Source organism: Sminthopsis crassicaudata, chromosome X (assembly GCF_048593235.1).
Source record: "Sminthopsis crassicaudata isolate SCR6 chromosome X, ASM4859323v1, whole genome shotgun sequence".
NCBI lineage: Eukaryota > Metazoa > Chordata > Mammalia > Dasyuromorphia > Dasyuridae > Sminthopsis > Sminthopsis crassicaudata.
Genome location: NC_133623.1, coordinates 43,580,467 through 43,608,099, shown reverse-complemented (window position 1 = coordinate 43,608,099; position 27,633 = coordinate 43,580,467). Strand labels below are relative to the sequence as shown.

General features: G+C 40.2%; 1 protein-coding gene across 4 annotated transcripts in view; it reads right to left on the bottom strand.

Moving 5' to 3' along the window:
• MOSPD1 (motile sperm domain containing 1) overlaps window positions 1-24,250 on the bottom strand; it is a 34,854-nt gene extending 10,604 nt beyond the window's left edge. The window contains exons 1-6 of one of the 4 annotated variants that reach the window (XM_074277927.1): window positions 24,071-24,249; window positions 8,705-8,749; window positions 7,646-7,908; window positions 7,392-7,467; window positions 5,629-5,849; window positions 3,597-3,710 (exon numbers count right to left, since the gene is read on the bottom strand). In XM_074277927.1, coding sequence (XP_074134028.1) covers window positions 3,597-3,710; window positions 5,629-5,849; window positions 7,392-7,467; window positions 7,646-7,799 — 565 coding nt within the window. In that variant the 5' untranslated portion in view covers window positions 7,800-7,908; window positions 8,705-8,749; window positions 24,071-24,249. Of the gene's footprint in view, window positions 1-3,596; window positions 3,711-5,628; window positions 5,850-7,391; window positions 7,468-7,645; window positions 7,909-8,704; window positions 8,750-24,070 lie in introns of all 4 variants that reach the window. The other 3 variants (XM_074277928.1, XM_074277930.1, XM_074277929.1) reach the window with 3 other exon arrangements.
• Window positions 24,251-27,633: the final 3,383 nt, after the last annotated feature.

The following is a 27,633-nucleotide window of genomic DNA, read 5'->3' as shown; positions in this document are numbered from 1 at the left end:
GTCTGCATATATGACAGGAGAGGCAAGGTTTAATTTGTTTAAGGGGAAAAAAATTTAAAACTCAAATCATCCTAATAATTATCTTGTTCTATTATAGCCTACGTTTGTAATTTAAAACAAAATTAGCCCCTAACCTATAACTAGCAAATAAGATCTTCTTAAAATGTATTATCAGGCACTATTCTTCTGCATTATACACTCTCATACATTTTACCAAAAGTGACAGTAACATCCTCCACTATATAGATTTTCCACTCTTGTCTCTTTCATTAAAGCAAATGACCTTTGTCTTCTTTTGCAAAATGAGGCTGTACATTCCTGCAGGCATCATGCTCACTTTAAATCAACCTCACCAAAGCCAGATCAGAGAAAACAAATCTAAACTTCAGTGATTACCAATTTAGCTGAAGCAATAAAACACAAATGTTATCACGAGAGACTCAGCTCAACTGTCAATGCCAATAACTGAAGCGCATTTGGTGACTCACATTCCTAATAAGAATAGATTTCCTTTAAGGAAAAAAAATTTTAACTATTAAGTCATCATCTCAACAAAGATTCCTAAAAACCACATCAAATTCCCCAAACCTATAGGAGAAAAGAAAAAATTAAGTAAGATTGGTTGTGCTTTGTTTTTGTTTAATTTAAGTAACTTCCCCCTTCCCCCTCCCCAAATCTCCTTATAAATTCACAGGACACAAATTCAGTAAACATAAAAATGGCTCAGAGGATCAGAGGCTTAGAACTGGAAGGGACCTCAGAGGCCATCTAATCCAACACTTCCATTTGATAGACTGGAAAAGGGAGGCTCAGCCAGGGGAGACTTTAAAAAGTAATGGCAGATTAAGAACTAGAACTGGGTCCGGCCACTCCAGATCCAGTGCTTTTTCTATTGGGCCACCAAGCCTCTCTATCAATTCATCACTTAAAGTACCTTAAGTCATGGTACTTGAGCACTTTTCAGGCAAACCAAAGCACAGGCACCATTTAAATTCATCCTCCATGTTTAAAAATGACATTTTAAAACCATAATTTTAAACCCAGTAATTTTCCTTTAAAACATACCTTCAGGATGGCTCCAAGTATGGGGGAAGGATATATTCAGACATTAATGTGATATAAAGCCAAAAGGACATCAAAAAACTTTAAATTATATACATGGAAAGCACCTTGAGTAGTTTGAAAATGTAATTGCATTTATCGTTCCAGCCTAAATGCTTTTTCAATTGATACCCTCTAACCCTATGGCCTGCAAAAATAATTTTCTGCATTTTGACCATTTTTCTTAATAACTAACTCTGCACTTTCCAATGTTTAATGATTTCTAAGCTCTGCTAGAAGGCAGTGATTCTACCTAGCAATTGTATTTGCTTAACACTTTTACTGAAAGCTCCAAGCTGTGGAGGGAAGCCATTCCTGCATTTTGAAAACCTAGCAAGAAGCCAAATTCATCTAATTTGTCTCAATGGGACTTTTGGAAAAGTTCACTTCCAACTATGGACTTCCAGATACCAGACAAAAGCTTTTTACTCAAAAGAGTCAATAAACTGGCCAGAATGTCACTCCCTTTTATTACCCTTTCTAAGGAATTCGGAAGACTAACAGTGTGGCCCAGTGGCTAAGGAAACAGGTGTAGAGTCAGAAGCCATTTATGTTAGAATAGAAGCTCCAGGAGGTTTCATTCTTTCCACCGTATCCCTAGGGGTCAACACAATGCCAGGCATATAGCAGGTATTTTAGAAATAGTTGTCGATTGGCTTGGGACAAGTCCCTTGACCAAGCTGTGCCTCACTTTCCCTATGTGTAAAAAAATGAAAGAGTTGAACTAAATTGCTTTTGTCTCCTCCAGCTCTAGATCTAGGATCCTAAATGTGACTTTGGGCAAACCCCTTTACTTTTGTGGAGCTCAGTTTCCTTTCCTGTAAATTGAGGAGAGTGGATCAGATGGCTTCTAGTTCTAAATCAAAGATCCCATGACAGTCTGATTTTCCTCATCATCACTAGGGAAAATGGGACAACCTGGCAAAGATGGCAGGATGTGGCACACGAGGTAGAAGGCATTTTGCTGTGGCACCTCTTTGTTTCAGCAGGCTGGTGATGGCCGCACCGAGAAAAAGGAACCCATCATCTCCCCCCCAGCCTCTCCTTTCCTCAACGAATCTTCCCATTTTCATGAATGAGGAGGGGAAGGGGCAAGAAAAGTAACATCACAGAAAAAAACCTAACACTAGATCTCTCTAAGGCTTTTCCCTTTTTGTAAATAGGCAGAATTCTTAAGTCCCCACTTGCCTTCCCAGAATCTCAAACAAATGAAAGCCAAGAAAGAATGAAAGGTTTCAGTCAGAACTATTCAAGTTCTAGTTTTTGTTGCTCAGTCATATTCTTGATCCCAGTACAGTTACTAGGGCCTGAGAGCATGTTTTAGAACTGATTTTAATACCCATTTCCCTGTCCTCCAATTTAAAAAAAAAAATGATCCCAAGGAGGAATTGAAATAACTTAGTATCCAAAATACTAAATTACTCTTCACAGTTAAACAAGCTTTAGTAATTAGATAAACGTGGACTAGTGACTCAAGTTATTTTTCTTGGTGGGGCAAAATAATTACAGGCTAATTCCATCACTTAATTCGATACTTCAAAGATCTGCAATTGTATCAGTATGCCAGTCTGGATCATAACTCCTCTCTTACTGAGAGTGAGGCGTCCAGTGGCTGTGACAGAAAAACCCCATCTTGATGTCACCAGCACGGTGAGGAACCTGTCTGAACTTAGTGAGGCTGGGCCCCACACAACAGCCAGATCGGGCCCCAAGCCAGGCTCAGCTACCAGAAATACCTCCTTAGTTAATGGGTCCTCTTACTCATTCCACAAGAGCCATTTCAAAAGAAGGAGAGTCTACGGGATTTAGAAAATGGACAAAGCCAAGAATTTCCATTTCACAAACTGTTTTGACATCAAAGATAGCATCAACAGAGGCTTTTGGCTTCAAAGGATGGCCAGGTTCTTTTGTCAGCAACAATTACTGGGCATCTCTTCTGAGAAGAAAGCATTGTGTCACTTACAGCCTCCATCGTCCTTCCCTTTTTTCTGGCTGTTAAAAGCTGTATAATAACCTCAGGACTATGGCAATGTCTATCAAGAAAGACTAAGATTCAGTTCTGCCATCAGTGTGATGTTAGTCAAATCACCATCATAGGAGCCCTGAACGAGAGAGCTGGAAGATCCCTCAGAGGTCATCCTATCCAATCTCTTCATTTTATAGAGGAGAACACTGACGGCTCAGAGGGTACCCTAAGTCACCCAGACTCTAAACCTCTTTTTGCCAAACCCCACCATTTCATCTGTCTTTTTGGCTCAAGAGAAACTGGCCTTGAAGGTCCCTTCCAGTTCTCCATCTTGACTTCCCTGTTTCCAAAGTCACAAGGAGTCAGAATCAGACTGGGTCCTCTGACCTCAATGCTGTGGGATGGGGTCCAGACCCAAGATTTCATTCGGAACTCCCAGTGAATAAATTCCCCCCAGCAATCCAGAAGGGCACGTGCTCAGTAACAGCTAGTCAGAATTGCCTGGGCACTGAGAGATCACATGACTTGCCTACGGCCACACTGCAGTGGGCATCAGAAGTGGGGCTTGAACCCAGGTCTTCCTGACTCCAAGGTTGCCTTTCAACTTTCTCAAATGGATAAATGGATGGGGACCCATGAATTCCTGTAACAAGAAAGGGATTAAGCAACACAACTCACGGACATGCTAGACAACAATGAAAACAGGGGGTGCTGACTATACTTAGGCCATTACGAGGTGCTCTTATTTTGTACCTTAAGAAAAAGTTCTCCTTCTGACAATAGAAGAGAGGAGAGAAGGAATTAAAAGGGGGGATTAACATTCAAGAAGCAGGAGCATGGAGATGGTGACAATGTTAAAAAGTACCCAATCCCATTTCTGGAGAGCTAAACTGGAAGGAAATGAGGAATGGAGAGGGATTGAATGAGTAGCCCACAGGGGATTTTTATAATCTGCCTAGTTTAATTAAATCCAATTTTAATGAGGTTTTTTCCCCCCAAAACAACATGAGCCCTCCTTAACACAGCTTTGAGAGGGCAAAATGAACCACATACAATTCACTCACATAGAAAAGCACCTTCCTGGTGTTCGTTCTATTACAGTATAAGCCAAATGTTACTTAGCGTGTTCATTCTCTCTCTCTCCTTCTCTCTCTCTCTCTCTCTCTCTCTCTCTCTCTCTCTCTCTCTCTCTCTTTCTCTCTGGTTAATCAATTCAGCTTAGGCTACAGCAAGTAAATAAAATTTGATTCTCAAATCCCCTTATATAAGATATAAATATTTAATTATTTATATAATTAAGGCAAAGCATGAGTAGGAGGAACAGCCAGCTATTATTCAAGCAAAATTAGCATTATGATTTTTGCATAAAATCTCTTTATGCAGTAGAAGAGAAAAAAGGACTAAATTGAACCCCTTGGCTTTTTCTTATTTTCTTTTCAAAGGAAAAAAAAATAGATCTTAAATTTGAATTGTCACCAAGTCTTTTGGAAAGGAGAGGGAGTTGTCAACTTGACACACTACTAAATGTTCCCATCTCTATTTTTTCACCATTCATCCCGTTCTGATGCATCATCAAATCCATTCATTCAGCATTTATTAAGCACCTATTAGATGCCAGGTAAAGAGTTAGGTGTTAAGAGATACAAATTCACTCCTTTTGTCCTCAGCATAGAGGCTCCCTGAGATACAAAGTTGGACAGATCTAACCCCAAACTGGAAAAGCTTCTAATACAGGCCCAGTGACAAAGTCTTCCCAGGAACAGTCATTTAGAGCTGGCCAAGTTCAGCACCAGAAGGTGGGCCACCAGGTGATGAACTGTTCTGGACAAAACGACTAAAGAAGACTTTCTAACTAAGACCTGGAGGGGTTAGTTATAACACCAAGTTATAATTATAATTATATAGTTAGTTATAATACCAAGGACCCATATTCTTTCAAAATTATCATTACTTTACAACCTCAGTCAATAAATACTATAAGAGACTTTGTCCTACTGCCAAGCTGCCTCTCCTTTCAAATAAATTAAATAAGAAAAAATGAAGGAAAAGGAAATCAAAACAAAGCATACAACTACTAAGTTGTGTTGCCATATAATAAATATATTGCCTCCTTTCTTTGGGTTCAAAAAAACTTGTAAAGGATAGCATATCACATCTGTTCTTTATATCCCAGCCCTGTTGGAAAGTGCGACCCCAGCCATCCAAGCACGTCAATTTCCAGATGCCCCACCGTCACCTTTGCATGTGTTCTCATTCTCTCTCTCTCTCTCACACACACACACATGTGTGTATACACATGCCCATATTTTTGATGGAGTTATTCTCAAGGTTATTGTAAACCAGGGATTCTGAACCTTTTTTGTGCCTTGGACCTCTTTAAGTTGAGGCCTATATGGACTTTTCAGAATCATGTCTTTGAATGCATACCATGAAATATAAAGGAAACCAATCATATTGAAATACAGTGATCTAAATATTTTTTGAAGTCCATTGACCCAAGGTTAGGAACCCCTGTTGTAATCAGAAACAAAAATTTCACTAGGCTTTTTAAAAATAGAGACCTGTTTGACAGAGCATCTGCTCTAAAAAGACACTTTCTGTTAAGTGTTCCTTTATCCTTTTTTCCTCCACTTCCTTCCGTTGTTCTTTGGCAGATGGAAGAAGGGTAGCAATAATCTCCTTCCGTCCTAAAGCCTTTCTTTGGCTTTGCTCAGAAACTTGAAGACGGAATTTGTCTATTACGTCATAGTGGCAGGCCCGAACATCTCTGTGCCGAATAACACTGTGTGAGATCAGAAAATAAATTCTGTTAGGTTTGGGGATTTTTGTATGACAAGTAGAGAGGGAGATTTCAATACTATAGAGGTAATGTTATTAACAAATCACAACAAAATAAATTTTCTCTAAGCCAAAAGGATGAAAAATTCAGATATATATAAAACATATTTGAAATGTAGTAATGGTCTCCATATAAAAGTCTGATGCAAAAGAGACAAATAAGAAGAAAATCTTTCCATGTTTTAGATAATACATCTTCTTGACAATGGTGCTACAGCATTGACTATTTCAACAGGAATAATAATTGATGATTTCCTACTCTGGCACCCTCTCCTACTTTCTACTGCTATTTGTCTCTATCTATTGCTTAGAATGCAAAGCTCACAATGAACCCTAAAATGAGTTTGACACATGGAGGCTGAAATAAGAAATCTAGCAGTGAATCCACTGTTAGTAGCGCACTGTGAAGGCAGCAAGACAATGCTGAGTAAAAAGCTAGTTTGTTATTATGGTTCTGTTACAAAACAATGTTTATGTATCCTGCTTTTTCTTACTAAAGAACACAGAGCATCCAGGGCATTTGGCAAGAAACCACATTTCAACAATCTAGCCTTTGCAATAGAATTTTATAACCCAAACTGAAAATTCAACAATCAAAAAATAAAAATCCTCTCTGGTAATGAAGAACACATTCCTAGTAGTTTTATAAGATTTTAAAGCCCACTACTTTAGCTTTTTCTCTTAGAGAAATAAAAAATATTTTAGAAAGTAAAACCTAGCTACCTGTTTGCAGTTCTCATAGAAGGTTTAAGTGAACATATGAGACCCATTATAACAGAGGCCTATGGTTTTCTCATTAGGGTAAAAACAAAGTATAAATTGATTCATTAAATAATTTAGCTTATATTCCAAATGAAATGATCTGGAAGAACTCTCATAGCTTCTTATAGATAAGAAGCTCCTTCTATACTTGCTCACATCATTCTCTTACTTGCTTCCTGTCTATTTGGGAAAAACTTCCTGGGCCTCTTAGCTGAATCACTGCAGATGAGCTTATATTCCCATTGTTCTCAGACTAGCCCTAAGAAAATCAGGATGTGCTAAAGAAAGCCAAATCCCCTAGTGCAAATGGAGTAATTTGAAGAGAGCAAACCCAAAAAAAGAAGCTTGGTCGTTGGGGTTGTGTTTTGTTTTGTTTTTTTCCTACTTTAAAAGACCTTGCTGCAATTGAGAGATTGAAAAACAATCTTCAAAAGTTTTTTTTTTTTTTTTTAATAGAAAATACACAATCAAGACCTATATTGCTTCCAACATGTTTTAAATGATAGACATTTGACCGATTTGTTTTAAATTACCTAGGAACCTCTTACGGAGAAGCTCAGTGCACCCAGACATTAAGTAGAGCTCAAAGCATAGCAAAGGCCAAATAAAAATTATGAGCAGGTAACAAATAGAAAATACAGCTTTTTTAACCTGTCATTGCTAAACTCATAAAAAATTTATTATCGACCTTAAAACATTTAACCAGCAAGGGGCTTTGACTTACATATCCACACAGCATTGAGGCTTCACTGCCCCGGCAGCATCAACGACAACATACTTATTGGGAGTTGTGCATAAAACTGAAAGACAAAGGTCAAAATAGTCATTTAAGGCCAGCTTTCCAAAGCCTAGATGGAGGCAACCATTTGCATGATTATAAAGACACGGCCAGGGACGTTGGCCAAGGATAAAGCACTAATATAGTAGAGTTCTATTGAACAAGGTCCCCTTTCAGCCATCTGAAGCAAAGAAACTCACCTTTGAATTTTAGGGCAAATTCATAGGGATTATACAGGGTCAACACCTGCTTGTGTGTTGACTGGTCATCTGCATAAAATATCAGCTCGGTAGGAAATACAAAAACAGGAAGATTTCCTTCCACTAATTCTGGTTGCCTTCTTTGTTGCTGCATTGGCACTGAATCTCCCTTGTCACTCCTCTTCTTACAGTCTCCAATCTAGTCTGGATTTCTCTCTTTGATTGAGTTTAGAAACTCCAAAGCATGTTTGCAATACTGAATCCTGAAATTGGGGGGGAGGGGGGGAAGAAAAGAGAAAAGAGGAGGGGGATGAGAGAGAGAGAGAGAGCAAGAGAAGCAAAGAAAAAAAGAAAAACTGTATGATAACATTTTCAGGAGCTTATGTTACTTAAACAAGAAGCAGGTGCTAGCTGGCATTTAGTTTCATGCTAGCTCATAATTCATCGAAAAGGGCTGTAAAAATCAATTAATGAAACATGACCTTTAACTCTTGTTATTGGCTTGCTAAAACAAGTTTAATCTAAGTACCATACTATCATTTATAAATCCTCCTTTCACACACCATGAACACTATAAAATTGAGCATTATGAAAAATTACATTTGGCCTTAAAGCAATAAGGAAAGCCCTCAGTCTCAATTAATGACACCTTTCAATATTACGCTTCGAGCAAAGCAAAATTTCAACTTTTTGGAATGTTTAATAGAATTTATTTATAAATATATCACATTTAGAAAAATTTTTCTCCTTTGATAATTTTTATTATTATAGCTTTTTATTGACAAAACAGATGCGTGGGTAATTTTTTCCACACTGACCCTTGCAAAAATCTTCTGTTCCAACTTTTGCACTCCTTCTCCCCACCCTCTCCCCTAGATGGCAGGTAGTCCCACCATACATGTTAAATATGTTAAAGTATATGTTAAATACAATACATGTATACATAAAATTTCAACTTTTAAATCAGCATCTAAAATCAACTTTTACATTTTAAAAAATGCAATAAATTCCACACTTATTGAATACAAGACAACAAATTCAATAACAACCAAAACTTACTTAGGAGTTTTTCCAATCCAGTCTATCAAATATTTAAGCTCTGTGCTGGAAATAAAGACAAAGATAAATCAATAAATAGTCTGTGCTCTCAAGAAGCTTATGTTCTATTGGAGGGATACAACATGTAAATATATAGATATAAATATGATTTTTAAAATAGTTTTAAAATTATTTTTTAAATAGTATTTTATTTTTCCAAATACATGCAAAGGTAATTTGCTTCCCAGAGGAAGTAGCATATGAACTTAGCCTTGAAGGAAGCCAGTTCTAAGAATCAGAGATGAGAAGGGAAGACATTGTCGGCATGGAAGACAGCAGAGATAGAACATCAAATTCAGGAAATGGCCAACTAGCATTTATTAGTGCCAGGCACTGTGCTAAGTACAAAGGATATACAGTCCCCGCCTGTAGGGGCTCACAGTCTAATCGAAGAGACAACATGCAAACCAAGTACAGACCAGTTATATACATGATTAATGAGGAGAAATCTCAGAGGGGGCACTAAGATTAAGGAGGACCAGAACTAGGTTCTGTCTTCTGGCAGAACCTAGGACTTTAGCTTAGACTTGAAGGAAGCAGGGGAAGGCAAGAGCCAGAGATGAAGAAGGAGAAAGTGCCAGGTGTAAGGGTCAGCCAGTGAAAAGGGGAGATGAAGTGTCTTGTGGGAAGAGCCAGTGTTGCTGGACTGCAGAGAACATAAAAGGGAGTGAGGTTGAAGCAGACTGGAAAGGTAGGAAGGGGCTGGCTTTGAAAACCACAGACTTCATATTTGAAGGTAATAAGGTAATATCGAGGTACTAAGGAGCCACTGAAGTTCATTAAATGGGAATGAAGGGTATTATTTAATCAGACCTTTGTTTTAGGAAGTTTAATTTCACAACAGAGAGGCTGAACTGGAATGGGGAGAGACTTAAGGCAGAGAGACCAAGCAGCAGGGTCAGGATGCAAGGTGATGAGGGCCTGCAGCAGGGTGGAGGCAGTGTCAGAGGAGCAAAGGACACACATACAGAGGTGTTATTATGAAGGTGGAAACTACAAGACTTGACCACTAATTGCCTACGGGGGTGAGGCTGGGAGAGAAAGTGAGGAGTGGAGGATGACACTTAGGTTTCCAGTCTAGTTGATGGGAGCATGGTGATCCCTTTGCCAGGAGTTAGGAGGGAGGAAATGGCAAGTAGACCTCTTTGACCAAAACACAGGGCAGGAAAGGGAATCTGGACAATAAACCTGGAGGGATAGGCTACAGCCGGATGACGATGGGCTTTAAATGCCCAGTTGTACGTTAGAGACAATAGGGAGCCACCAAACAATCTTGAGCAAGGGAGTGAGATAATTGGATTTTAATTTCTAAATGATCTTAAGAGGAGGCACAAAATGATATAAAACAAGCCTCTGTGCCCTAGAAAGAAATGGGAGGGTTACCATTCAAAGTAAACAAGAAAGGGTTTGGCTCAAAGGACACATCTGGACTGAGTGGAGCATGTGAGTTTTGTGGCAACTATTCCCCCAAAAGCTCAGATGTGCTTCCTTAGATTGATTCTAGTTTTCCAACTATGTTCAGATAGCTGAAGTTGTCATAAATCTGATCACTAGGTAATACATTACTATATGTTTCCTAGTCTCAGTTGGAAAAAAAATAGTACCTCTAAATGTAATATTTTTAAGAAAAACCAAAAGCCATATACATATTGCTTTTTATACCAATAATTTAAGGACCCTGAAAGATGCCAAATTCAATTACAGAATTCTAGAACACCTCTAATTTTTAGTTATGTGGTCTGTGCCTTCAAATTATTCTGTAAGCTATATATTATCTTGAATTCAGATTCACTCACAGAAAAAGTGGCCCCAGTCAATGGTAAAGTTTTTTACCAGATGGAGATTTTTAATCATTGGCACTGTTATCCAGACTTTTCAAATTTGACCAAATGCCCTAGATTATATTTTCCTTGTGCTCATTAGAAAAACATTGAACCATTTCTCCTCATCTTTCATCATATCCAGTGGCACCTAAGTCTACTAAGCACTTTCCCAGCAGTTGAACATACTGAATTTCCATTTTTTAACTCACTCACACAGCCCATTTAGTCATCGAATCAGAATTGTTTAGGGCTTGAAGGAGCTGGAGAGATCTAGTTCAACTATTTTATTTGGGAGAACAAAGAAACAGTTCCCATATATAGATTTAGAGTTACATTCGAATTCTCTTTTGAACCTCACAACCACATGAGGTTACTACTACGATCTCCATTTTACAGAGAAAACTGACACTCAGAAAAGTAAAGTTATTTTGGTCAGTGTCACTCACTAGATAATGCTAGAAGCTCAAACTAAAATTCAGGTCTGCTCATGTCTCATCCAGTATAGCATCCATTTATCTCACACTGTCTTAGAAAAAAAAATTATTCTAAACATATCAGATTATGCAGTCCTGTTCTGTGAGTTTCTATTTCTTCAGGGACTTCCTTCTTTTTTTTTTTTTTTTTAAGTGTTATTATATAAATGTGCTAATACTGTTACTATTACTTTTTACTTTATGACCATAAACCATACAAATTATATATGTACATTACATAAAAGTTATAACCTTTTCAGCCTAAATGTACTATATAGCTTTTCCTTTTTCTTCTTTTAAAAACCAAAACACTATAACCCATACATTCCAAGTTGGATTAGGTGTTCTCAGAATTCTAGTAAATCCTTTTTGTTTCAAGGGCAATAAGTTCTTTAATTACTCTGCACAGCAAGCTTCATTAGAGCCAGAACACCCAAATTCTCCATTATGCCTCCTTTGATAAAATGCTACCTTTGAAGATTATGTGGGATTTCAAAGAAAATGAGCTTTAAAGGACACATTTTTCTTAAACCTGGGAAAAGTGATGGACAGTGTGAAATGCATTTGTCAACGTAAAGGCACCGAGGAAGTGAGAGACTCAAAGTCTTCAGTTTAAAGTATATTAGATTGCTTGCTGTCTAGAGGAGGAGGAAGAGAGGGAGGAAAATTCCAGACACAGTTTTGCAAAGGTTAATGTTGAAAATTACCTTTGCATGTATTTGGAAAAATAAAATACTATTTAAAAAATAAAAATCTTTAGTTCTTTCTTAAATAGAAAGAATCAAATTGAAATACCAGACTGTTAGAAGTAGGAGGGACTGTCACATTTTCCAGAGCAAGCACTTCAAAGGGAAGTGACTTGCATGCAATTCCTTGGTGACAAAAGCTAAGCCAAGGGTCCCAATTTCCACGTTAGTACACTTGCACTGTACTACGGACCCTTCAAAAAGAAACTTCACCTAACAGCGACTGACTTCAGCAGGGAAAGAATGCACTGACTTAAGGGAACAAACTTTAAGATGTAAATAGTCCAAGGTTCTTGGGGATTCACTTCCAATACTCTCTCATTCCACCCTCCAGTTCTAGCTAAGGCTTTAAATAATTCATTTTGACCCCAGATTTTCCCATGAACGATAACCTACACTATTACTTTTCTTGTAGTCATTAACAAAAACATTAAGCCATTTTGCTCAACTTATCAGCACTCCATTTCATGCACCTGCTTCCATTTGTCATTTCTCTTGGCTAGGAATGAAAGTTGCCTCCTAAACTGATCCCAATGAAAATTGGGAAGGAGCTGGCATCAAGTCACCATAGTAATAGGAAGAGCCCTGCCAAGAAAGAAACATAGCATGGCATTGATAGGATTGATAGGATTTCTTTCTTCTTTTTCTTCAGCTATGAAGTGTTCATTTCTTTTTCTTTAATAATAATAATAGATTTTTATTTTTCAAAATACATGCAAATACAGTTTTCAATATTCACTCCTGTAAAACTGTGTTCTAAATTTTTCTCCCTCACTCCCACCCTCCCCAAGACAGCAATCTAATATAGGTTAAACATTCCAATTGCAATTTTTCTAAACATATTTTCCCATCTGTCATGCTGTGTAAGAAAAATCAGATCAAAAGGGGAAAAACACACAAACAATAACAACAAAAAAGGTGAAAATACTATTCTTATCCAGACTCAGGACCCACTGCCCCATCTCTCTAGATGCAGATGGTTCTCTCCATCCCAAGTATATTGGGATTGGCTTGAATCACCTCATTGTGAAGAGAGCCACATCCATCACATAATCTTGCTGTTGCTGTTGTACAATGTTCTCTTGGTTCTATACTCACTTCATTTAGCATCAGTTCATGTAAGTCTCTCCAGGTTTTTCTGAAAGCAGCCTACTCATGGTTTCTTACAGAACAATAATATTCCATTACATCCATATACCATAACTTAACCCATACCGTAATCAGCCATCACCCAGCTGATGGGCATCCACTCAGTTTTCAGTTCCTTGCCACAACAAAAAGGGCTGCCACAAACATTTTTGCACATGTGAGTCCTTTCAGATTACTGGACACTTGCCCGGGAAAGCAGATTTGAATGAGACATCACAGTGGGAATCATGAGGTAACCAGAGGGCACTAACTACCTGGATGGTTAGAGGTATCTACATGAGTGATGAGAGGGCTAAATCAACAGGCATTTAAGTACCTACTATATACCAGGCACAATGTTCAGATAGGCCCCACAGTTTCTACTCTCAAGAAGCCTATATCCTAATGGAGGAGATAATATGAAATATTGAGGTACATAAGATCAACACATAGTATGTGAAAATAATCTGAAAAGGAAGATCATGGGAGATAAGGGAGATGGAGACTAGGAAAGTCTGCCAGTAGAAGCTAGGATTTGAGAGGCTCTGAAAAGGTGGGAAGCATACCAAGGCCAAATTTTGCCTAGGGCTGATCATGGCCAGTGCAACTAAAAGAAGTGTCTTGCTCTCATTCATATGGGCACTCCCTTTCATGGATACAGATTGTGTTAGGAAACAGTCTTTCTGAGTGCTCTGGTCAGACAAATTAATCCATCACCCAACGGCCAACCTTTTGGTGATGGGACTCACCCACACTTAAGGCTGACCCTCAGACAATAGATGTCCAGAAAGCCGGAGGCTCTGCTGGAATACACAGCCTTGGATAAGTGCTCAGAGTCAATTCTATCTGATGATGAAGCACTAGAGTAGGACTTTACTGGAGATTATAGTTAGCTAAGCCTTAAAAAAATGCCATCTGGGAAGTCTTCTTAAGCCAGCCTAATGTATAAACAATCCTCAGACTTCCTGAGTACGGTGGTAATGATGGCCTGTTGCTTTGCTCAGAATTCAAAGGCTCCCTGCAATTGGTCCAGATGAATGGCCTCACCTCTGGAAATCCTCACCCATTTCCTAGTGACAGCTTCTCAAAATGTCATCATAGTCTTCATCCAAAAATTCAATTCATATAAAAATACCATATTGACTCATTTATTTTGCTTCCTAACAAATTCTTCCTTACTCTTATTAATTTTAAGAGAAAATCAATTGTTTTCCTTTCATAATCCATACTGTTATTTTTTATGCTTTGAAAGAGCAACCACAGTTGCCAACAGCTGCTCCTCAATGACATTAAGGGTTTAAAGGGATAGAGAGGATCAAAGAAGATAAAACCATCTTAATTACATAAAATTAAAGTTTGTGCATACACAAAACCAATGCAGTTAGAATTAGAAAGGAAATGGAAAAACAGTTGCACCAAGTTTCTCTGATTGAAGGCCTCATATCAATGGTATCTTAAGAAATTCATTCAAACTTATAAGAACAAGGGCCATTCCCCAATGGGAAAAATGGTGAAGGGATATGAACGGGCAGTTATCAAAAGAAGAAATTAAAAGATGGCAACAACCACATGAAAAAATGCTCCACATCACTGACAGAAATGAAAATTTGACAACTAATTCTGAGGTTCCACCTCACATCCACCAGATCAACAAAGATGGCCAAAAAAAAAAAGATAATTTTAATTTTTGGAGGGGCTAGAGTGAAAACAGGAAATCACAAATGCTTTGTAGGTAGAGAATTGGTCCAAACAATTGAGAAAGAAACTTAGAATTATGCCCCAAAAGGCACTAAACAATATATACTCAGCTATACTATTTGGCCCATATCTCCAAAAGATCAAAGAAAAATGAAAAGGATTCATACATATATATATATATATATATATATATATATATATATATATATATATAATTATTCATAGCAGCTCTTTTTATAATGATAAGTAGAAACTAAGGGGGTGGCTATCATTCAGAGACTGACTGAACAAATTATGTTATATAAAGGTGATAGAATATTTTTTTTTTCCAAGAAAAATGATGAAAGGTACAGTTTCAAAGAAAGCTGGGAAGACTTGTATTGTTACAGAATGAAATGAGAACCAGGAGAACAATTTATATATAATAATGGGAATATTTTAATTTTAATTTTTCAATTAATAAAAATGTCTTCTCTCCCTCTCACATCCATCTCTATAGAAACAAAAGAAAGGAAAAAAAAAAACCCAAAAGCCTTGTAAACAAATATGTATAGGCAGGCAAAATAAATTCCCAATTGACCAAGTTTTAAAAATTTATGTCTCATTCTATATCCCGGGTCTACCACCTCTCTCTCAGGAGGTGGGAAACATGGTCACCAGTCCCTTGGAATTTCCATTGCTCATTGAGTTGATCAGAGCTCTGAAGGTTTCCTAAATAATAACAAAAACATTGTAAAGTAAATGAACTTTAAAAAAACCTTTTTTGTTTTTCAGTCTTTTTTTTTTCCCCAATGGGGATGACTTTGAAACTTACTAGGTATGTAACCCTAAGCAAGCCATTTCAGTTCTGCTGCCTCAAATTTCCTGAACTATAAAATGGGATCATAATATTGCCTTGTTTTGAGAATTAAATGAGATTATTATTTGCAAAGCATTTAACATAGGATCTGGCACATAGTAGATGCTTAATGGAGTTGCCAAAAATAAAAAAAGGAGGACCACTGAAGCATTTTTTTAAAACGCAAAGAAGAAACTTCTGGCCAAGATGGCTGCCTGATCACAAACCTACTTGAGGAAAAGCAAACAAAACAAGAAAAATTGAAATCACACCAGAATGAAATGCAGTGAGCAACTACAGTGATTTCTACTTCAAAACTGGGGGGGGGGGGGCGGCATCCAGAAGCCTACAGGCAATGGGAAAGGAGGCTGCCAGCAAAACCAGAACCAATACAAACTAACCCAAAGTTCAGATACTTTTTTTTACCCTAAAAAGTTGTGTTCTCTTCATGTCAGCAGGGGGGGGGGGGGAGCGGCCCCAGGAGAATGCCTCAAAGGAGTTGATGGCACACAGCAGGGATCTTTAGAAGTCACCAAAGCAGCAGCACCCCAAAAAGGCACAGCTGTGCTCAGACTGGAATACTCCAAGGCTAGCACCCTGTTTTGTAATGTCATAGATGGCCCTTGAAGACCTATACCCTAAAGAGCAAATATCCAAATAGTTCAACCCTGGGAGGTAGAGATAAGTGCAAGAATCAGATGACCTGAAGCGAGATCAAGGAGGACTGAGGAAAGAGGTGGAACTTGCTATTTCTCATATTTCAAGTGCATGAGAACAACACAGAAGGAGTGAACCACATTCTTATGTGAAACGACTACAAGAGGGTTGAACACCCAGACCCTCGGGGCAAGAAATTCAGCAAATTTAGCAAGAAAACAGTTGGTGATAGGGAAGCCAGGGTTGAGAAAAGATAATATGGGAGAGGGAACAGACATGCAAAACAAACCTTGTGATCTCGAAAGGGTCTTTAAAAGGAAGAGAGAGGTAAAGAAAAGCAAGGAATTGTAATCTAAGGCAGTGCCCACCAGTTGGGGAATGGATGGACAAAGTACCATACATGAATGTAGCAGCCCATGGGATAGAGTTGTGGGTCTGGGAAAAAACTGACATCAAATCCAGTCTCAGAAACTTACTAGGTGTGTAACCAGAGGCAAGACATTTAACTTCTGTCTGCCTCCGTTTTGCTGTAAAATGGGATCATAATAGTGGTGCCTACTCTACCCCCTCCCAGGGTTGTTTCGAGAATTAAATAAGATGAATATTTACAAAGCATTTAATGTAGCACTTGGCACGTAGTAGGTTACTTAGTAACTGCTTATTTTCTTCCTGTTGTACCATAAGAAATGAATCCTGGCAAATAGATACTGATGCAGTGAAGATAACAGAAACTACTTAGCACTATTTACTCTGACAACAATATTGTAAAGAAAAGTAACTTTGAAAGACAAAGTTTGAACAGAGTAACAACCAACCGACCCTCACAGAGGTACAAAAAGAGAAAGTATTTCTGGACAGGGCCACTGAGTGAGATTGTTTTGTTAGACTATGCTTCTTCATTATAGGGGTCCCCCCATTTTAATTAGGGATGGGGTTGGCAATAGTGATACCAAAAAGAAACATTTAAAAAAAAAAAGACAAAGAAAAAGAAACATTTTCTTTTTAAATGTACAGGAGAAAACAAAGGAAGTTCAGAGTACCAACAAGCAGAACAAATTTGAAAGTAATGTGTAAAATGTATCACAATTTTTAAAAAAATAAGCAATATAAAAGGAAGAGTCAGAGTTTTGAATTTTCCTTTTTTGTATTCTGCTATGTCCATGGAAATAGGATTTTTTATGATTAAGGTCAGAGGAGAAAAAAATGTCCAGAAGAGAACAGAAGGAAATAGATAAGCAGGACCTGTTTGAAAGATATATGCTGAATTTATTTTGTACTTAAAAGGAAAAGCAAGCACTAAAAGAGATTATGTTAAAAGCAAACAAACAAAAGACTGCCTACCCCAATCCTACCCACTATTTAAAACCCAGCTTAAGATCTGTCAAGGAAGAAGCCTTCTCATAACCACTCTGGCCCACACTAATCTCTCCTTCCTAAATACTTTTGTTGACTAGATCTTACAATTGAGCACTTAACTGCCCTCATTGTTTCATGTATACTGATTTTGTTTTCCCAATTCAATTTTCTCCATAGTCATTTGTGTCTGGGTCTTTAATGTTAGTACCTGTCTTGAGATTATTTTCAATTTATTCTGTATATATCTTGTCTGTACATCGTTGTTTGCATGTTGTCTTCCCCATTAGATGGTGAGCTACTTAAGAGCAACTGGTGATTTCCTTTCTTTGTGGGTTTTGGTTCGTTTGGTTTTTTTGTTTTTTCATTTTCTTTGTATCTCTCAGGTTCGGCACAGTAATCGGTACATAGTAGGCATTTAATAAATATTTGTTAAGACTTGTCCTTTTTCTCCTCTGTAAACTCCATTAGAAGAGGAACAATGTGTACATAAATCTGTATCATCCCACTTCCAGGAAGGTATTTTTCATCTGGTAGGAACTTAATAAACATTTCTGCATTTATTTTGTAAGGTTCTCCAGGGCAAGAAATTTGCCACATTTTCTCTGTAGCCTCAACAGCACCTAGTACAGCTAAAAGCACATAGTAGGTATTTGATAAATGGTTGTTGATTAACTGAGAAGTTTCACAACTAGCTTAATCACTATGAAATGTTTCCCTTATACCTGCTGGGACCCTTAGTTTACCTCAAAGAAATAGGGAAAGCAATATGTTGCAGCTTCTATTGTTTAGGGTAAGGGGTGTTAAGGATCCTGCTTAAGTGAAGGGACAGGTCAATTCTCCCAGAGCCTCCACAGCTGTGAATCATAAACTTGGAGTTGCAAAGCAGCCTTCCCAGATGTTCCTTGTGGATTGATTGGGAAGGAAATAAATAGGAGGCAAGAGGGAAGAGGAGAGAGGTCAGACAATGCTTGTATCATCCTCCTCCTCCTCCTCCTCCTCCTCTCCCATGAAGAGACCCATTCTACAGGTCTAAGCTAGACCTCCAACAGCCACTGGCAGGTGGCTCCCGTATCACAACAAAGGGGAGGTAAGAAAGTGGCAAAGGATAGTCTTGCCTCCCTCTTTTGGCTCCTTTTGTTTACCTGATGACTGAGTACCAAGACTAGCTCAAACATCCTCTGAAATTCCAAAATACCCTCAACCTTCCTAGGAGATAGAGGCTGGCACTGAAGTAGCTCCCTTAGCCTTCTTTCCCTGAATGAAATTTGAAAAGAAATCTTCAATGTGCAAACCATCTAGTAATAATTTTGCAAATTGCTTTCTCTCCCTCTCTGACAAACAATGGCCTAGGCCATTTCCTTTTTTCTCTTACATAGAGATGAGCAGTAGACCTGAACTTCAGATGGTGATAATCCAGTGTGCCACGCTATTCATTTTAAATTAAAAATATAAGGTATGAACTATGTGAATAAATAATTTGGAACCCGAGCTGATTGAAAAAACAAACTGCCAAGCCCATAATTCCTGCTGCCAGGAGAGACTTGGGCAATATTGGGTCCCTTAAGCTTGAGGTTTCTAACTGTAGTTACACTAAAACTGGTCAAATGTCTGGCACCAATATAGCAGACTTGCAGAAGCAGAGGGCCTCCAGGAAGCCTAAACAGAGGCAACCCAACCCAGGTTAGGAAAGCAGAGCATGGAAAAGCATCAATGCTGACTAGTATTGGGATGCTGTTAGCCAGGATGCTTCCAGCCTGGGCAAGATAGGGAGGCCCAATACACACACACTTTAAAATGCATACAATAATGGCTATTTTATCCAGGGAGACATGGCATGAGTTTTTAATTTTTTTTTTTGAATGGAAGAATCTTTGGTGTTTGTTTTCCTGCTTTTTAACTGAGGTGATCTAGGCTAAAAACTTTGAGAATCATAATTAAATGGGCATTTCCATAACCAGAGCGTATAAACTACGGTCTGCTTCCATCCCCCAACTGTTCACTCTGATTATCATGATAGTTTAAGCACTTTTAAGGCCATCCTGCCCTTATCCAGAGGCAGAAAATCTCTCTTCCAGTAATATTTGGGGCTTTGTTTTTAGTCTACAAGTTCTGAAGGCAATATACTCCTCCATTTCTGCCATATTATGGGAAAAAAAAAAAACTTTTCAAAATGTAAGCCCCAAAGCTTTGAATTTCTATTTTTATAGGAATTACAGGGAATCACAAGAGGGAAGCTGCTTAGTGCAATGAAAAAGAGGGCTGACTTTTGAATCCAGGACCTCTGATTTTAATCCCAGCCTTGCTACTTCGTACCATGTGACCTGGAGTTAAGACATTGGCCCTCTAACTGGGGATCGGTTTCTTCCTCTAAAAATGAGGGCTGAGTCAGATGGTCTTGGAGGTCTCATACATTTCTTAAGCTATATGCCTCTGAATTCCTTTGTCTGTTAGAAAGAAGATCATTGGTGTGTTTATATAAATGTGTTGTATTGCTTTGGGTACCATCACCATTTGCCCAAGTAATAAATAATGCACACACTAAGTTTGAAAATTGCCCATAACTCTACAGTAGGTAATAACATTTTTCCTCCCCTGAGGCTGGGGTTAAGTGACTTGCCCAGGGTCACACAGCTAGAAGGTGTTAAGTGTCTGAGACCAGATTTGAACTCCCGTCCTCCTGAATTCAGGGCTGGTGCTCTATCTACTGAGCCACCTAGCTGCCCCTTAGGTAATAACATTTTTATACCGTTGTAGAGTACTGGTCATCTGTCAGCTACTCACTCACTCCAAGTTGATACTGCCCAATTACATATAGGGAAAACAAATCACATTAAAAATGTAAGAGATGAATAATATTTATTTTTTTTAATTTAAATAATTTAATCCTGTACTTTTGTTTTCTTTTGGAAGAAATTGAGGTTAAATGACTTGCCTGGGGTCATAAAGCTAGTGTCTGAGGCTGGATATGTGTTCAGATCCTCCTGATGCTAGAGTCAATGTTCTAGTCACTGTGGCACCTAGCTTCCCCAATGCCATACCTTTATTGGTGAGGCAATTGGGATTAAGTGATTTGCCCAGGGTCACACAGCTAGAAGTGTTAAGCATCTGAGGCAGAATTTGAATTCAGGCCTCCAGATTCCAGGGCCAGTGCTCCTGCACCATCTAGTTGAGCTCTCACACTGTACTCTTAAAAACACATGGCTTATTTATTTATTTTTTAATTCCCAGCTTTGACTGTAACATTCCAGTTTATCTTTAATATCTGCAACTTATGAAAAATTGAAAACACAGTATCTTTAGGAAGGGGTAGAGAATGTCGCCAATTAAACAATCATCACCAAGCATTTGACAAAATACCTACTGTGTGCCAGGCACTGTTGCTAGATGAGGACGCAGAAGACCAAAATGAAACAGTCCCTTCCCTCAAAGAGCTTACAATTCAAACCTCGTCAGCATGGGCTTTGCCACCAAATACAGACTGTAAACTCTCCCCGAATCTGCAGGCAGGCTTTAGGAAGTCGCTTTGGCCGAACATCTCCTCACTGTGTGGCCAACCTGTTGAGAAGCCTTCCTGAACTTATCCCGGCTGATCCTCAGATGTCAGACACACAGTCTGTCACCGGGCCTATGCTTGAAGCCCTTCTAGCTCTGTAGGGACTCGCCAGAGCCTCACACTACTACAGCACTCTAACAGCCTCAGCAAACCAAGCAGCGCCTCCAGAGGGAGGACAACTTGAAATGGAAGTGGACCATGTTGCTACTTTAAAGTTTCCAAATCACTGCTCTAAATATCCCTCTCTAAAAACACAATGTAACAATTAGTAACTCCAGCTCCATGGAGGACGTACTGGGACACCCACAGGCTCAATTTTGGAGAAGCCAGGTTTGAGGCTTGGATCTGATGCTCCCTACCTACGTGACTTTGGCCAAGTCCCTTCCTCTTCTCCAAGACTCAGTTTTCTCAGCAGTAAAATTGAAGAAGCTGGACTGGATGGCTTCGGAAGTTCCTTCCAACTGTAACTATCTTGCTTCTAGATCAGGTTTATAAACTAAGTCCAGCCCAAACACTTTTAATCTCATTCATGGATTACAAGTACATCATTATCTGTCAAGTGCTAATATAATCACTTTCCCACTTAATTCAAGACTAAGTTGGATTGAAACAGACCCTGTACCTCGTGGACAAGCTCATGTTCTGTTACAATTTCAAGATTTTTAGAAATGAGACAGAAATGAGACTCTCTTCAAAGCTACCATGTGAATGCTCTGAAAAGAAAAATGGTAGCAATATTTTCAGAAAGAAACAAGATGGCTCTATAAGGCTTTGGGTTTGTTTTCTAGGATTTGCCCCTAAATCAACTTTACATGGGACGGGGTAGGCATACCTAATTCCTGAGGGGATAGCCTGCCATTTTCATAAAACAAACAAAGGAAAAAAAAAATCAGCAGGGGCTGATACAGGTTTCTGTATCCTAATAGGTTAATAAGTAATCCTGAAAGGATTATAATTGAGCTTGTTTTTCCCTTCCCATTTAAACGAACTACTGTAACCATATGAAAATTGCTGGCATGTCTCCATTTGATAGGCAGTTAGGTGACAGGGTGGATAGAATGCCAAAATGGCCTTCCTGAGCTCAAGTCTGACCTCAGACATTGACTAGCTGTGGCAAGGCACTTATCACCCTGTTTGCCTCAGTTTCCTCATCTGTAAAATGAGCTGGAGAAGAAAATGGCAAACCACTCCAGTATCTTTACCAAGAAAACCCCAAAAGGGGGCACAGAAGAGTGAGACATAACTGAAAACAACTGAACGATAGCTCCATTTGGTATAAACTAAAAGAGAATCTCTCAAGAGAGAGGCAGCCTGGTGGTTTGAAAAGGGCAGTAAATCCCTTCACAACTCAAGTCCCCCAGCTGTTCTACCCACCCGACCTTAGAAATTTTTTTTATTTTCTTATCTGTGTAAGTTGTATGTTGTTCCTTCTCCACCCCCCCTCCTCCCAAGTACAAAATAAGCTCCTTGAGGGCAGGCAATGTTTCTTTAGCTTTGTCTCACCAGGCCGTGCCTGATAAATGACCCCATAGAGTCAGATCTGGAGCTGGAACGGATATCTAGTCCAACTGCATATTTTACAAAGGAAACTACAGTCTAAAGAAGTAAAGTGGCTTGTTCACAGTCACACAGATTTGAACTCGGGGCTTTTGACTCCAGAGCTGTTTAAATGTAGATTAGTAAATACCAATAATAGTTGTTTATCATTTAACCCTAAAAAAAATTTGTTTCCTTATATAAGATGGAGATAACTTACTCCATCCACCTCGAGGAGTTCTTGGGTGGGTGGGTGGGAATGAACTTTATAAACCTTCCAAGATCTATAGAAATAAGTGGCTACTAGTCCAGGAACAGTTTTCCAGCTCATTGAGAGTAGGAATGCCAACTGCTGGATGCTTCTATGAGCATGATACAATGAACCAAAATCTCCTCCTGGATCAAGGAGTCATTGATTTCTTTCCTTTCACTGCTCCCTCCTCTCCCCCCAAAAAATATACACACACTTAGCCCTGGAGGAAGTGAGGTTTCTTGACTTTTTATGGCCCATTGCCTCCAGAAAAGTAATGACACGCAGTGGAAAGCGTCCTGGAGCTCTGTCATTTGCTGCTAGTGTGACTTTGGCCAAGTCACTTAGCCTGTCCATTCCTCGGGCTGCTCCTCTCTAAAGTGACTACAGAATTAGGACGAGATGTTCTCTGCCTAGAAAAGTGGCTTCAGAACAGGGTACCCAACCACGACAGCCCAAGGGCAGGAACCCCGCTGGCCCTGGTTAGGACATGCCGGTAAACACGCCCCGGGCCCACTCTTCACCATCCAGCGTCCCTACCCCGGTTCCACATGGGCAGATCACGTGAGCTTGTTTACAGCTGTGCACTGCTCAAGTGCCGCCCCGGAGGTCCCGGAAGATGGAGGGAGTCCACATTCTCTTCTCCCCCGGCCTCGTCCGATTATTATTGGGGGCTCATGGATTCTCCCCTCCCAGCCCAGGCACAGGACTGAAAGATCCCCCCCACGCCCCACCCCCACGATCTAGTCCATTAGCGCCAAGGCAGCCACCCTTACCAGACTCGGGCAATGGGAAGGGAAAGGGGATGAGGCGGAGGAAACGCCCAGCTGGGGGCCACTGGGGGGCTGTACCCCTTCCCCTCCTCCTCCATCCCTCCCTCCCCTCGATGCCACGCGAGCCACCGAGTGCTCTGGCAGCACTGGCCTCCCCGAGCTCCCTCCGACTGCCCGCACGCCGTCGAGGCAGCGCGGTCCCCTTTCCCCAACCCAGTCGGGACAGACACACGGACTGCCAGAGCCCACACGGTGGGGGTGGGGCCGGGGGGGAGATCTGCCCAGAGGGAGCGGGGCTTCGCGCTTGCGCGGACACATATAGCCGGGACAGCGCCAGCCGACGTGGGGGGGAAAGGGAGGGGGGTCCTGACAAGGAGGGGGCAGTCGTGTGCGATTGTTGTTATGATCGGACGGACGGGAGAAGGAGAGGGGTAGCTCCAGACCCCACCCCCACCCCGCCAGAGGAAGTGGGCTCCGGGAAGGCGGCGACTCTCACCTCGGACAGCAACGGCTCCTCGGGCTCGGTCCCTCCCCCTCCTTGAGCGACGGCAGCGGCAGAGGAGACAACTGACAGGGCTCCCAGTCCTTTGTCACCCGAGCGGGGGGGCTGCACTGGCTGCTGGGAAAGCGGAGGACTCGGTGGCTCCCTTGCCTTGGGCGGAGCTACTTACTCCCGGAGCAGGCCAAGAGGGGCGGGGGCGGGGGGCGGGGCGGGGGCGGGGCTTTGTCTGCCCACCTGGCCTCCGACCTTCCAGCCTACTGCTACCAGCCACCACCCTTCTGTCACCACCCCCTCCCCCGGACTCCCCAAAAGAGCTCTGGCCCTTCCCCCGCAGCTGTCCCCCGGTCGAGGCCTCGGAGGCCAAGAGAGCACAGCTGAGGAGCTGGAAGGCCCCTTAGACGTCATCTAGCTCAACTCCCTCATCTCTCTGAGGAGGAAACTGAGGCCCAGAGAGAAGCAGCAAGATCATAGGAGCCGAGATCTAGAACTGAAAAGAACTTGAGAGACCATTTTAGCCCAACTACATCATTTTACAGATGAGGAAACTGAGGCCCAGAGGGGAAATGACTGGCTCGAGATCACATACTTAAGTGGAAAAGCCAGGATTGTAACACAGGTCTTTCTGGTCCTCGGTATGGGTTCGTCTTACGTCATGGCCCTCGACCTGGTCCAGTGTTGTTTTAGCAAAAGCTTACTGGTCCCATAGAATTACACTTGTACGGTCTGTCCAGCCTCTTCAGCTATAACTTGTCTATAATCCCATCATGGTGTCCTTTGGGGGAACACCTTAGTGGAGAAAATGAACAAGTATTTCTTTAAATGTCTATTATGTGCTACTTAAGGCAGCTAGTTTACTGCATAGAGTTGGGTCTGGAGTCATAAAATTTGACTTCAGAGTAGGTGTGGTCCTGGTCAAGTCCCTTAACCTCTGTTTGCCTAAATCCACCAGAGAAGAAAATGGCAAACCAGTCCAGTATGTTTGTCAGGAAAATCCCATGGACAGTATGTTCCACAGAGTCACAGAGAGTCGGACTCGACTGGGTCACGTCTGACCAAAGACAAAGCAAGATGATCCCTGCCTTCGAGGAGCTTGTTTTGTTGGGGGTACTATCTACAGATAAGGAGAAACAAATATGAATTCTACCAAAATAAGGCCACTGGCATTGGGAAAATGAAAAGAGGCTCCCTGAAAGAGCCAAGTGCTTAGGGCATAGCCCTTATGTATGTAAAACACCCCGATTCTTAACACTTCTCCCTCAAACCCATTATTTCATTTTTATTCGGTATGTGATTTCTTTTTCCATGTTTTCATTCTCCCTTCCTTTCTAATGTAAGCCCTTTCTAATGTAAGCTGCCTGAAGGCAGAGATTCCCTATATATCAGCACTAAGCATAGTACCTGGTATACAGTAAGTGCTTAATAAATAATTGTTGAGTTGAAAGAGGTTTGAGGAAGGAAAATCAGATCTATTGAGACAGATATACATGGAGGTATAAATATTTTAAAATTTAACATTTGTTGTAGGACAAATTCTTTAATTTGCCCTTCCTTTCCCCTCCCATGCTCAATGTTCTCTAAATTTTCCCTGGGGCTCCAAAGAAAAGATCTGAAATTCAGTCATAGTTAATGCCCCTAAAAACCAGTGATCTCATATGTGTAGATACTCCTCTCCACAAATCACCCACCCCCTCCACCTCTGCTTAGCTTTTATGACTCATTCAGACTAAAGTGTCACTGATAACCTGGTGAGGTAGATAGCATAAGCATACATTATGCGATGTTATCTGGGGGAATGACTGAACTACTTTATGACAAAATTTCCTAATTTGAGATAGATTTGGATTATACTTGTAGGGGAATTAATTAAGGGAATTCTCTGATCAATCTGATGAGCTTAGCAGGAGATGATCCTTTGTGTGGCTTTTGGTATGAGGGGGCTCAGAGGAATGCTTCCCAGGTGGTCAAATTCATATGTGTGGAGGAGCATGCATCCCTCTGACCTCTGCCGTGGTGTCCTTCTTTAGCTATAGAGCGAATATAGGCTGAAGGGAAATCCAGATATCTGACACTGACCTTTAACTGAAAATTGTTAAGACTGATTGGACAGATGGTAAGTTTTACCTTTGTTGACTGATAGCCTTGCCTCAAAGCCCCTCCTACTCTGGCTACAGCTGCTCTGGAAAAAGTTTGGTAGCAGGGAACACAAGCTCGGTCATCTGTTATATTCTTTTGTAACATGTCAAAAGGCCAGAAGTGTGCAGAACTTTATCTCCTATTATACCACTGCCTCAAGTAGGGACTGATCTCTGCGGCAGAGAGGCACAGCCAGAAACTTTCAAGAACTGCTCTGTCCCTTCCCCTGGTTCCATGACAAAATATATAGGACTTAATCATAGAAAAATTATTCTCCTTTTTCTATCCCTAAGACTCACTAAATGAAATCAATTTCCAGTTAGTCAATTCAACAAGCATCAACTTTGAGCCGGCATTGTGCTAACTAAGCACGGCAAAGACACAGAGACAAACCAAAATGGCCCCTTCTATCAAGGAGTATTAGGGAGAAATAATATGTATACACATATATAAATACAAGCATACGTACATATAGATAGATAGATAGAAATATAGATAGATAAATACACACACACACACACATATATATGCATAATATACATATATGTATATATCCATATATTCAAATACAGGCATTCATATGTGTGTATAATAGATGCACAATTCATAGATGCGTATAGGCCGTGACCCGTGATTTCATTAGTAGAGGGAATTCCCCATGAGTTAACTTCCTCTACCAAAGAATGAAAAACCATTTATTAAGAGCTAACTATATCCCAGGCTCCCTGCTAAGTGATAGAAATACAAGTACAAGTAAGCAAGATCTGTCCTTGCCCTCAAAGAGCTTACATAGTAATGGCAAAAGGGAACAAATAAAAGGAAAGGGAGGTGTTGGGCCAGTGAGAGTTACCCTGTCCGAGTCCCCGGTCACAGGGGCAGAGTCTGAATTCTGTGGGAGGAATAGGGCCAGAGTGCAAGAAGTAGGATTTGGAAATATAAAGGAAGTGACCTGCTCAGCAACTGATTGTTTTAACTGAGACATCTGGGTCATTGAGAAGTGAAGTGATCAGCCTGGAGTTGTACAATTATAGTAGGTGTGTATATGTATTAATATATGTGTGTATGTATACATATGCATGTATGTTTATATACATTCATGCATATATACATAAACATACAATATAGCTATTTATACATACAAACATATATACATTTTATATATACAAGCATACATATATATGCATAGACATATATACATACACACACGGAGAAAGTGAACCCCCTCTGGGCTACTCTCCAAAACTTTCAGTGACCCTGAGAAGTTCCCCAGAGGGATGGCTGCTACCTCAAGTTCTAGGACTTCAGGCTGGGAGATTATAGTTAACAGTATTTGACAAGCCCCCTCCAGTGTGTTTCCCTGTAATAATCAGCAAGTAGACTCAGCTTTTTCAAAAAGCACAAAGAATATCTTTCACAAACTTGTC